The sequence below is a fragment of the Hyalella azteca genome, unplaced genomic scaffold (assembly GCF_000764305.2).
Source record: "Hyalella azteca isolate HAZT.00-mixed unplaced genomic scaffold, Hazt_2.0.2 contig9551, whole genome shotgun sequence".
NCBI classification, from domain to species: Eukaryota; Metazoa; Arthropoda; class Malacostraca; order Amphipoda; family Hyalellidae; genus Hyalella; species Hyalella azteca.
In genome coordinates, this window is record NW_025939620.1 from 17,079 (window position 1) to 30,766 (window position 13,688).

The window sequence follows — 13,688 nt, forward strand, 5'->3', positions numbered from 1 at the left end:
GTAAAAGCGTCATATTTCGTGAGTAACAACGTCAAGCTTGCGTCGTCAAGAGTTATTTAAGTGAAGAATGGGCGAACAAACATCAAAATTCAAAATCCAAACTTCGCTAACCATTATTGCAGCGGATTTAAACAATAATTGATACGCAGAATAGTGATGTACCTTCATTATATTCTATTACAACTCTCCGATTACAATTTGGGCTAAGTTTTTTTTATCAGATTTCTTCGTTGGTTTGGGTTTAACTTCAATATGAAATAAAATGTTCGAAATTTAATTTTTATTTACCGCATTAAAAGTTCCGGACGAGACTATTCCGTTAAAAAACAGTTCAAATTAATTGTGTTTATCGAATACATCGCTGCTACTCGTATCGCTGCTACGGCATATCGTTTCAATTTTTTTAATCCTGGGACGATTTCTGGAATTTCAAACTCAAGTAGGCTTTGGAATAAGGCTAAGTAATAGAAGAATGTGTGTAGATGACCGCAAATATTCGTAGATAGAGCTCTGTAGATATGTTAGAGATGTTAGAGTAAACTATCGTATATAAGTGAAGGTGGGTAGATAACAAAGGGTATTATCCGCACTTTGGTTAGCTCGTCCTTCTCTCGCCTACATTATTCTTGTTATTGCGAGCATCGCAGGTTAGTGGAAACGTCGGAAGACGGGGCATGAGACGAGGAAAGACGGCTACAACTAAGTCCATGCTGCAGTGTGGCAGCAACAAAACGTTCGAGTGTGGCTCGACCGGCAGTGTAAGCGCCGCGGGATGGGGGCGCTAGGGAATGTTATGTATGTCAGGCAAGGTGGTTAACTGGGAGTAAATGAGTGTAGAGAATGAATGATACCCCTCTAGCTTAATATAGGGTAGAGAAATGTGGTATAATCGAGTGTAGGGTAGCTCTTGTAAATATCGATGGGTGGTAAATTAGTGTATTAGTGTAGGTTGATCGTTGTTGACATGATAGTATGGTAGAGGAGAGTTGAGTAGATGAGTGTAGGGTGTTGGAGCGCTGTTGTGTTAGTGGCAGTATAGTCTAGAGTGTTTTTGTATATGAGTGCAACAAATAGATGAGTGAGTGATGCATGAAGGTAGATGAAGGTAGACGTACCTGAAGTATCTAATTGGTCACGCGTAGATGAAGGTAGACGTACCTGAAGTATCTATCGAAGGAGATGATGAGGAGGTTGAGCACAGAGGCGTTGGAGGCAAGGTAGTCGAGGGCGAGCCACGTGTCACACAGGAACGGCCCCAGAGGCCACCTCCCCATCAGGAGGTACAGCGAGAACAGAGGCATTGAGATGGTCCTGTGAACGAAGGGTGAGAAGGCTGGTCATTTATTGGGCTATGACAACACCAAGGGCGTCGACAACTAGAAAAATGACAACTAGATCGTCGTACGCTGCTACGCGAGCCGCAGCAGCAACGGAGCTTCACCACACCACCACCACTATTACATTCAACATCTCCATCATCACATTCCCTTATCTGATCCATTATGAAACTTATATTATCAGTTTGCTTATATCGCAAGTTCACAAGAAATTTAAAAGCAAAGGAAACACCAAGCAAATTCACCATATCGATATTGAAAACGTTTCTGAGTCCAGCTCCATCATCAGTTCGAAAAACTAAAAATGAATAAAATCAAATATTATATCAACAATTTAATTTGATTTTATTCATTTTTAGTTTTTCGAACTGATGATGGAGCTGGACTCCGAAACGTTTTCAATATCGATATGGTGAATTTGCTTGGTGTTTTCTTTGCTTTTAAATTCCTTCTGATCCATTATCTATAGCTTCTCCCAGCATTCCCAACACATCAGTAATTTACATTACCTCTGCCTGATTCATCCGCTAGTACAAGCTGATTCACGGAAACATCCTGNTTTTCATTACCTCTGCCTGATTCATCCGCTAGTACAAGATGATTCACGGAAACATCCTGATTTGGAAGCTCAATAAAAAAATAACATGTAAAAAATATCAATACAATATAAAATTTATTGTAAAATACCTGACCTGAATTTTTGTATCATTCAGTTTTAAAGATGACGTTGGACAAATAAATGCCCCATTGTCAATGCATTCAGTTGGTCGATATTTGAAAATCCGTTCAATTTGCTGAAGCATATTAACGGGTATGTTGGCGATAGCTTGACGTATGTTGTTCTTCAAATGGGGTAGGGTCCTTGGACAAGCATTGAAGTACAATTGATTTAAGATCGCAACATAAAAAATCACACGGAGCCAAATCGGGGGTTCGAGCAGGCCAAAGAAGGTCACCTCTCAAGGAGATGAGGCGCTCTGTAAAATGTTTTCTCAGAAGAAGTGAAAACAGAAACGCCTTTCTAACTCTCTGAATGTTTTCGGGTGTTGTGGCAGTCCACTAACCCCCAGACCCTCTTGCATTCACACTTCCACTTGCCCTAAATGTGTTCATCCACGTAACAATCGATTTCTGATCAGGAACCCGGCCTGAAGGACGAATACGGAAGTACAGAACAGGATACTCGTCGTACAGAATACTCGTTGAGTAGCTATAATGGAACGGCCATAAAAAAAGTACGCCCTGACAGCAAACGCACGCTGCTCACTTGTCCAATGCACACTGGCAACTGGCTAGGCGGGACATAAAACTTCATGACATTTCTTTTTATATAACATCTCGCTGCTTGGCGTCAAATACAAAACATAAAATTTTCGTGAATATCATTCTGTATAATAATTTCCGCTACCATCATCATCAAATTAACGCCCCAAACTTGCAAACAAATGTTCACTTTTTTCCACCCGTTCCTAATGTTCTGAAACGCATGTAACCCCTTGGTCACCATCTCCACCACGCCAATAAGTTCACAACAATAATCACTCATTCCAGAATACTTTTTCTTTCCCACAAAATGTTTCTTCATCATAAGCATCATAAGTCTATTTCAGAATCATTAACCATCACCATTTCCATAATCACGACCATTTCTTGATGGTAGACAACACTGGATTCTGGAAAGCTTACAAACTGGTATCAGTGATACATCGCTCGTATAGCAGTGATACCAGAGTGCCAATCACAGACGCGAGGTTCGAACACAGAATGCTAATGAGGACGCGCGGGATGGACTCCAGCGGCGAGTCTCCAATCGAAGTTTTAAGGAATCGAATTTTTTAAGTTCTCCAATTGAAGTTTAAGTTTTTCTCCAAAAAGTGGAAAAAATATAACTCAGTACTCACTGCAGTGAGTGACAGAGAGCGCATTTTCTCGTCGTCGAGAACTTGAGGTCACGGACGGACGGACAGACGGACGGACAGACAGACGGACATGGCGAGCACAATAGTGCATTTTTTCCATAAATGAGAAAAGGCGCTAAAATTTTTTTTTCGTTTCCTGATCTTATTTTGTAGCTGTGAAAAAGACGCGTCTAACGCAACAAATCGTATTTATGTGTGAGTTTGAAGTTAGTGCGTGAGAAAGTTTCAAATACGGTAAAATGAACATTTTCTCACATTTGACACAAAGATTTTTTTAGAAAAATTGTATTTATTGATTATTATTCAAGTTAAACTGAATGCCGGTAATATGTTGTGGGAATGTTGGCGATACAGTAAAAATAATTTTTTCATATTTTCCCTCCTTTCAGACCCGCTTCAGTTATTTCCCTTTCCTGAACATATTGAAATTTCCATTTTACGTCAAATTAAGAATCTAAATCTCCTCCTTTGAATTAAGAGCCTCAACATCGAGAAACATATCATATTTGATTCGTAAAGCGAATTGAATTATATAATTTAAAAAAATAAGGAAAATTGAGGAGTAGGGGGAAGTATGGAAAAAATTTTATTATAAAAATTAAAGCAAAGTTAGAAAAGGGTCATTCAGAGTTGTCACATATTGCCAAAAAAAATCAAATTATATATCATCTCTCGATATTGTAGGTCGTAATATACATTGTATAATAATTATTGTTCGATAAACCTTAACTAATATCGCAATCAAAAACAACGCTCAGTGAGAAGAAATTAATTACAAGCCAATAAGATTGCAGAAGCTTCAAAGTCTGCCTTCAGAACGACGCGTTTTCACACACAAAAAAAAAAAATAATAAAAAAAATGCAAAAAACCTGTCAAAATTTTGACTCCCGAAGCCGAGACGCGTTCTCCCAGCTACGATCCAACAGAAAGTAACGAAAAAGCCACTAAATTGTATTCTGGCAGTCGACATGCCACAGCGCTCTCAGTCACAACCTTATTGAAGATCATCAGCGTGTAATGAGCGGCCAACATGCAGGTTTGGGGCGGCCGCCCATTAGACGACCATTAATTTTTGGAGGCGACAGCGCATCACGAAGCTGCCACTTGGCCAGAGCGACGCCCGATAATGACGTCCGCGACGTCTGGCGTCGCAGGGTGCAGCTGATGACGGCGAGTGCAGCTGATGGCGGCGGCAGGTGCAGCTGAAAGCGCAGCAGGTGCAGCTGATGGCGGCGGCGTGTGCAGCTGATGGCTGTGGCGTGTGCAGCTGATGGCGGCATGTGCAGCTGATTGCGGCGGCGTGTGCAGCTGATGGCGGCGGCGTGTGCAGCTGATGGCGGCGTGTGCAGCTGATGACGGCGTGTGCAGCTGATTGCGGTGGCGTGTGCAGCTGATGGCGGCGGCGATGCGGCCTTCGCACCTGATAGCGGTGGCATCTGTTTCTGAAATCGTCACCTGATGGTGGCAATGTGTGTTTTTTATAGCAGCGATGAGAGTACCTGATATCGGCTGGGTGTGGATCTGATGATGGTGACGTGTGCATCTGATAGCGATTGCATGAAGATCTGATAGTAGCAGCGTGTGTATCTACAAGATGGTGATTGCATGTGCAGCTGATAACGGCATCAAGACGCTTCAACTAAACTCAATACTAACTCGCCTATTCCACAGTGCGCATCAAGCGAGGACGAATTGAACGATAAAATTCAATCCACTGAAGGTACGCAGGAAATGTGCACTCACAACCTCATCAGTTACAAATGGACTATTTTGTAAACTACTCCACACACTTACCCCCATCACCAACCATCTTGCTCAGAGCCAACAAATGCAATACAAATGACGGAACAGTGGTCACAATTACAGGACACTTGCTTATAGTAGCTGCTAAAGGAAATAAATCATAATTTATAATATCAAACCAAATCAAGATCAGGAATTTTAAAAAAGGCACGAATAGCTTACTAGAAATCAAGCAAACCAACATCTATCAACTGTCCATCCTGAACATTTTGACAATTCCACTCAAATCAACATGAGGGCAACCATATACTTGATGCCTCATTCACCAGCCTCTCCGCCTGTCTAGTCTGTCTTTATTATTTAAAGCCAATTATATGAGATTGCCACAATTTCTTTACTCAGGTAAAATATTCAGCTCATTATCATTCCTGGAACAAAACCGACCGAGACATCGCTGCTTTCTGCCTCTAAATTAATTTTTTAGGCGACAATGATCTTGACGAGCCCATCTGATCCTAGAACCTAAATAATCTGTGAGGGATGATGACAACTCCACCGCCGTGACCCACAAACAACAACTCATACCGAAGCCTGATACCAGAACAAAACTAGGGGTGACGTGAATTATCATAACACGCTGTACCCAATCTCGGAACTCGACATTATTTGTCGACAAGCTAGCATAAAGGATCAATTTTACAAGTGACAGTCACCTTAATCCAATTCCTTCGCTTTCCGGAGACATTTGATTCAACACAAAATGGCAGTAAAAAATTGAAAAAAATGTCGGGGAAACATATTTAACTAAGCCAGATATACGGGAGACAGCTTTGAGAAATTCGACCTGTAGGCACTCTTCCTTGACCTCTTCAACGCCTTGAGTCGATTTGACAATATATCAACAAACACATGAGAAACACCAGCGTCAACCTCACAACATCTTTAACTATTAAGACACGAAAACCCTCACTAATAATACCACAAAAAATGAACATCGAATGGCAAAAAATTAACAATACCACCAAACTTTTAGCCCGCATTCTAATTTCTTCTGCCGTCATCAATAATCTTATTCTGAAATCAGTGTTAGTAGTAGATGAGTTGGACAATGACTCAAAGACACAATACAAGAAGTCCCTCTCCAACCACATAGTATTTTCCTTGCAAGGCAGAACACGCTGTTCCTGTAAAAATTGGCAAGACCTTAACAAAACATTAGGACTGAAAGAAGCTAAACAATCTTCTTGAACTCTTGTAAAACGGAGACTTGGTTAAAAAATATTACTCAGTACTCACTGCAGTGAGTGACAGAGAGCGCATTTTCTCGTCCGCCCGTCCGTGAAGTCACGGACAGACAGGCGCACAGACGGACGGACGGACGGACATGACGAGCACAATAGCGCCTTTTTTCCATAAATGAGAAAATGAGCTAAAAAGACCTCATCCCTAGCATGTACATAAAACCATCGGACCGGACCATCGGATTCACATAAACCATCGGATTCACTGAAACCGAATATTTGGAGCCTGAACGTATAAAATTTGATCAGGACCAACATTATACCTCACTTCACTCTACACCACATAGGGGGACTATGTAGATTAAAAAATCAACTTGACATGATATTCATGTTTATGGCAGTACTTAGAAGAACACTTGAAACACTTAAATAAAATGATTGTTGTCCCATTGTCGAAACAACACTCCAACTAGAGCATCTCGAAAACACGACAAAATGCCATAAAAATTCAACAAGACCACTACACCGCACACTTATATATCCCATTATTCAATGGCTTATCCTTTAATAATTGTATGGTGCATTTTGCTCTGCCTGGCCTGCCTTATCCTTAAATAATTGTCGGGTTATTTTGCTGTGCTTGCCTTATCCTTGAATAATTTTTTGGTCTATATTGTTGTGATTGTCCTATTATTGAAACACACACAAAAAAAAGGTTTTGATGAACATGCGCAGGAATTACCAGCAGGAATCATTACACTACTGTTCACAATTTTTTGCAATCGTGACTCGTAATTGCATCCAATTATTGTACTAATTACAATGCTATTCTTACCAATGTTGCTGGCGTAATGAGGCGACTAGAGCAATGTGGCGACAGCGTCACACTTTTCAACACTTTTTCATCTGTGAATGAATTGCTCATTCTATTCAATGGTAAGACAATAATAAACAAATTAACAAGCTCGTTACGCACTTCAAGCACATCACTGCACTTCAAAACATAACTGCCAAACTGACATAACTGCCAAAATAAGGAATCTAATTGCAGATCGCTTACGTCACTTAAAAAAATATGTTAGCCTCACGCAGTCAACAGGTGCACGCAATTGCTGATTCCACCTTTTCGTTGGTCATGGAAAGATCCTCACGTAAATCCCACTGCATGTAACGACTCGGTTGTGGTGATGGAGGTCAATTAGCGTGAATTCAGAGCCGTCAATAAATAAGCCGTCGATTTCGAATAGTGTCGAAAACATTTTTTTAAATAGTGGCATTCGGCAGTAAAACATTTTCATCGATAGCACAACAGACGGAAAGAACACGAAAAAAACAACATTCTGGACTTTGTGCAGCTTCTTTGCTAAATTTATATATATTTTTTATCCAGGGAAAATAATATTTTTGGCTCACAGCTCAATAATTATTGTCTATATTGACACAAGAGAATATTTCAAGGTACAGTAATATTTGAAGAGCGTCGAACAGTGAAAATTTAAGGAAAATGTCGCAACGGTTCACCCTTGCCACGTCGTGTGGTCGCTTATCGCCACAACCTCAAATGGCGTCCGTCCTGCCATTTTATCCTCATTGAGGTTCCCTGACGACACTAAACACAATAATGATCCTCCACTCGTGCTGTGCCACCCGTCCTGCCATTTTATCCTCATTGAGGTTCCCTGACGACACTAAACACAATAATGATCCTCCACTCGTGCTGTGGCACCCGTCCTGCCATTTCATTGCTGCTTGTCCGCTAACTCACATGATAAATTTTCGCAATCAAATTGCTTGTTGACCGGCACTTCTAATATTCGATTTGATAGGCTCTCTAAGCCACTAAGAATATATGATAATTTACGAAGAAACCATGGTGAGAAATATTGAGAAACTACTAAAAAAACTATTCAAAATGTGGCCACTTTGCTGTTATGGAACGCTATTTTCTGGATCGAACTGCCGAGCGAAAAGTTTGTGCAACAAACAAGTTTGAGTTTCAACGCCGGTGTTAGAGTTGGACCAAACAACGAGCGCAACGAGTTTCACCGCTTAACTTAACTAAAGTTCGTAGTCAAAGCGAGAAGAATCAATTGCAACCCACGCACAGCTCGTATAGCACTCCACGCACAGCTCGTATAGCACCCCACGCACAGCTCGTATAGCACCCCACGCACAGCTCGTATAGCATCCCACGCACAGCTCGTATAGCACTCCACGCACAGCTCGTATAGCACTCCACGCATAGCTCGTATAGCACTCCACGCACAGCTCGTATAGCACCCCAAACAAAACAAAGAACCACCTCGTATCAATTAAAACTTCATCAAAAATTTAGTTTAAAAAAAGTGGGGGGCGCGCTGCCCCACGTTACCCTACTTAGTAGAATGCTTGCAACACTCGAATAAAAAATGATTGTTGTCCCATGGTCAAAAAACACTTTAAGTAGAGTATCTGGAAACCACGACAAAACACCTTGCAAATTCAACCAGACAATTTTTTTCACAGCACACTTATATATCCCATTACTCAATACAAACAATTTCTTACGGATAAGACAAGCTCAGCAAAATAAACCAAGCAATTATTCAAGTATAAAACAAGCACAGCAAAATAACCCAATCGCCGATAAGAGAAGCTGTACTATCCTTAAATAATTGTTTGAGTTTTTATGCTGAGCTTGCCTTATTCTTGAATAATTATTGGATTTATTTGGCTGCGGTTGTCTAATTATTAAAAGAAAAAACATAACTAAGTACTCACTGCAGTGAGTGACAGAGAGCGCATTTTCTCGTCTACGAAAACGTGAAGTCATGGACGGACAGACAGACGGACGGACAGACGGACATGGCGACCACAATAGTGCATTTTTTCCATAAATGAGAAAATTCGCTAAAAAGGGTTTTGATGAACATGCGCAGGACTTGCTAGCAGGAATCATTACACTCCTGTTCACAATTTTTTACAATCGTAACTCTTAATTGCATTCAATTATTGCGCTAATTACAATGCTATTCTTACCACTGTTGCTGACGTAATGAGGCGACTAGAGCAATGTGGCGACAGCGTTAATTACTGAGAAAACAAATACTTTTTCACCTCTGAATAAATTGCTCATTCTATTCAATGGTAAGACAATAATAAACAAATTAACAAGCTCGTTACGCACTTCAAGCACATCACTGCACTTCAAAACATAACTGCCAAACTGACATAACTGCCAAAATAAGGAATCTAATTGCAGATCGCTTACGTCACTTAAAAAAATATGTTAGCCTCACGCAGTCAACAGGTGCACGCAATTGCTGATTCCACCTTTTCGTTGGTCATGGAAAGATCCTCACGTAAATCCCACTGCATGTAACGACTCGGTTGTGGTGATGGAGGTCAATTAGCGTGAATTCAGAGCCGTCAATAAATAAGCCGTCGATTTCGAATAGTGTCGAAAACATTTTTTTAAATAGTGGCATTCGGCAGTAAAACATTTTCATCGATAGCACAACAGACGGAAAGAACACGAAAAAAACAACATTCTGGACTTTGTGCAGCTTCTTTGCTAAATTTATATATATTTTTTATCCAGGGAAAATAATATTTTTGGCTCACAGCTCAATAATTATTGTCTATATTGACACNCAGCTCGTATAGCACCCCACGCACAGCTCGTATAGCAACCCACGCACAGCTCGTATAGCAGCCACGCACAGCTCGTATAGCAGCCCACGCACAGCTCGTATAGCAACTGTAGTGACTCGCACTAGTATTTCATCAATTTTGAGCACCAATAACACTCGTGTAATTACTGAATGATGAAGTTTAGTAAATGTCGAAATTATTTTATATTAAATCGTACCAGAAAATATTGTGAAATTTCTAAGAATGCCAGTGGAGAACCATCTGCCAATCGCGCATCGGGTAGCTAAGTCATTTTCCAGACGGCGCCGTGGGGTTAACATCTATATTAAGGGGTAAGCTGCTAAGTTATTCACTAGAATTAAATTCTTTTAATGCAACTGAGTATTTCAGGAAAACGTAATAAATAAATTTCTAAATTGTGTTTTACATTCTTTTGATATTGTTATTCCAATATGTTAATGTCATGTTTGTATTCTAATGACCAACCGCCCGCATGCAGGTGTTGGTAGTGCCGTCATTCTTCAAACCATCAATAAACATACTAAACATCAGATTTTTCACTCCACCCTAGCCTACTCGATTTACAATCGCATCAATCAATTAAGGAAGAGGGACGCTAAAATCTTATTCATATCCAACAACAATTCAGAAAAACCAAAACCTTCCTCCAAACAACCCACGCACAGCTCGTATAGCAACCCACGCACAGCTCGTATAGCAACCCACGCACAGCTCGTATAGCAACCTACGCACAGTTCGTATTACAACCTACGCGTATATTCTGACCTTACGCAGATATTCTCATTAAACTGTCAGAGGCGCGTCATCGGTGGCCACTGGACGATAGTTCGCTGATGATCAAGAATATTATTTTCCTCAACAACATTTTCGAAAATTAACGAATATCGTATTGGCAATCGGCTGACGCACGATTATCAGCTATCATTAATTCATGAGTTAATTTTTCATATGAGTTTGTTCAGAGAATATTCGGAGAATTATTAGCGGCTGATGATCGTTACGTGTTTATTATTACTCGACTAAATCTAGTCGACAGAATCAGATCAAAAACCACCAACAAAAAAATTCTAATACAGAAAAACTAATGTGTAATAATGTCCAGATAGTGACACACTTCATACCCTTAGTTCAATGACGTAAGTTGCATCGATACGCTCATTAGATGAGTCAAACTGGGTCAAGATGACCTACATATGGACAAAAATGGTATGGCTATTTTAACAAAGTGTCGCGCATTTCTTCGGGTACAATGGTTTGCCGAGCAGCGAAAGCATGTTTTGTTTATCCGCTGCATCTCACACTCATTTAATGAAGTCACCATAAATATAAATGGAAATTATACCTCATAAATCGATGCAATAAAGTCATAATAAATCTACAAGAAAATTATACCTCATAAATCAATGCTCTGGTCTCACCTGGAGTTGGATCTCTTGCTAGGATCCTTCTTGCCGGCCTGTAGGTGCGTGAGATCCTTCTGACGCTTCTCGGTCTCGCGCCAGATGCGCCAGTACAGGAAAATCATCACCGTCACCGGCAGGTAGAAAGCTGCGATGGCCGTGCCGAATGTGATGTACTCGTTGGTCTTGATGAACTGAATGTAGCAGCGCCCAGGCTCTACGGTCCTGGGGAGACATCGCAACATTCACCTAATGTGCATTCATTGTCAAGGTTCAGGAACTGCTATGAAAAAGGGTTACGAGTTTGTTGCTTCGTCAGCCAGTAACTGACGGCTTCTCAAGCCAAACCAACAAATCACAGACAAAAAATCGGCCGCAGCGTGTACGTAGGTCGCTACGTACACGCCGTTAGTAATTTTTGATAGTATGGCATCTGATCTAACGCATTAATTGGATATCCACTATATATGAGGTCAGATATAAAGGGTCATTGTGACCCACCTTTTTGTATTTATTTAATGCTAGGAGTAAAGGGCCCCGTCACCCACCTGTCGCCCTCGATGTAGGCCCAGTCACCCACCTGCCGCCCTCGATGTAGGGCCTGTCTCTTATACACATCTAGATGTGTATAAGAGACAGGCCTTATCCTTAAATAATTGTCGGGTTATTTTGCTGTGCTTGCCTTATCCTTGAATAATTTTTTGGTCTATATTGTTGTGATTGTCCTATTATTGAAACACACACAAAAAAAAGGTTTTGATGAACATGCGCAGGAATTACCAGCAGGAATCATTACACTACTGTTCACAATTTTTTGCAATCGTGACTCGTAATTGCATCCAATTATTGTACTAATTACAATGCTATTCTNCATGCGTCGTGAGTAACAGCGTCATGCGTCGTGAGTAACAACGTCATGCGTCGTGAGTAACATCGTCACGCGTGCGTCGTCAAGTGTTATTTTAGCGAAGAACGTAGGGACAAACCTCACGTTCAAAATTCGAACTTCGCTATATGTTATTGTAGCAGATTTAAACAAAAATTTGATACGCAGAATAGTGATGCACCAGCATTATATTTTATTACTACGCTCCTATTACAAAACACGCTAGGTTAATATCAGATTTCTTCATTCTTTTAGGTTTAACTTCAATACGATATACAATGTTCGAAATTGAATTTTTCCTCACCAACAGTCCTAACAAATTCCGGACGAGGCTATTCCGTTAAAAAGCCATTAAAATTAATTGTGTTCATCGAATACATACTATGGATCCAGGCTACCGCAAATTGTTCTAATTTTTTTAATTCTGGGACGATTTCTGGAAACTTAAACTCGACTAGACTTTGGAGTACAGATCTGAGTAATAAAAGAGTGTGAGTAGATGACCGCAAGTAGATAAAGCTTCTGTAGATAAAGTAAATAATCGTATAGGGTGAACGTGGGTAGATATCAGAGGTATTATCCTTCGCTTTGGTTCGGTCGTATTTCTCTCGTATACATTCTTTTTGTTAATGCGAGAATCGCAGGTTAGTGGAGACCTCTGAACTCGGAAGACGATGGTAGTGATGGTAGAATAATTGTTCGCTACGAGGAAGACGGATCATGAGACGAAGAAAGACGGGCCTCTGACGAGGAAAGACTGCTACAATTAAGTCCATGCTGCAGTGTGGCAGTAAAACGTTTGAGGGTGGACCGTCTTCCAGTGCATGCATCGCGAGATGAGGGCGCGAGGGAATGTTATGCATGTCAGGGAAGGTGGTTGAGTGGGAGTAATTCATCTACTGCGTATGTCACTATCTGGGAAGATAACTTTCAACTTAAATTACACGTAAACTATCGAGTGTAGCAACCTGAGGACGTTTGTACGCAACAGAGAACATTTTAAAGTTGTCGTAGGCGGCGGCAACCATCAGTGCAAGTCATTTTGCGCTCACTAGCAACGTATCCTTTTTGGGAAGTAGGCTTGTGACAAGATTGCTCCGGTTACTCATGTCAGGCGGTAAAGGGTAAAAGAGTGTAACGTATGAGCAACACTCCTTTAGTTTAATATAGAGTAGAGAAGTGTGGTATAATTGAGTGCAGGGTGGCTCTTGTAAATATCGAGGGGTGTTAAATTAGTGTAGGTAGATCGTTGTTTACATGAGAATATGGTAGAGTAGTGTTGAGCAGATGAGTGTATACTGTATAGGGTGTTGGAGCGCTGTTGTGTTAGTGGCAGTATAGTCTAGAGTGTTTTTGTATACGAGTGCATCAAATAGATGCTGTCTCTTATACACATCTAGATGTGTATAAGAGACAGGGACAAAGTTGTCCCCGAAAGAAAATCAAAATTATCTTTCTTATTATTTTATTACACCTGAATTACTTACTCACAATTAGCTCCTTGACT

General features: G+C 40.6%; 1 protein-coding gene across 1 annotated transcript in view; it reads right to left on the bottom strand.

The window, feature by feature from the left end:
• The window catches only part of LOC108670032 (muscarinic acetylcholine receptor DM1-like), a 31,688-nt gene that overhangs the window by 9,780 nt on the left and 8,220 nt on the right, over window positions 1–13,688 (bottom strand). The window contains exon 5 of the mRNA XM_018157482.1: window positions 11,314–11,520. Coding sequence (XP_018012971.1) covers window positions 11,314–11,520 — 207 coding nt within the window. The remainder of the gene's footprint in view (window positions 1–11,313; window positions 11,521–13,688) is intronic.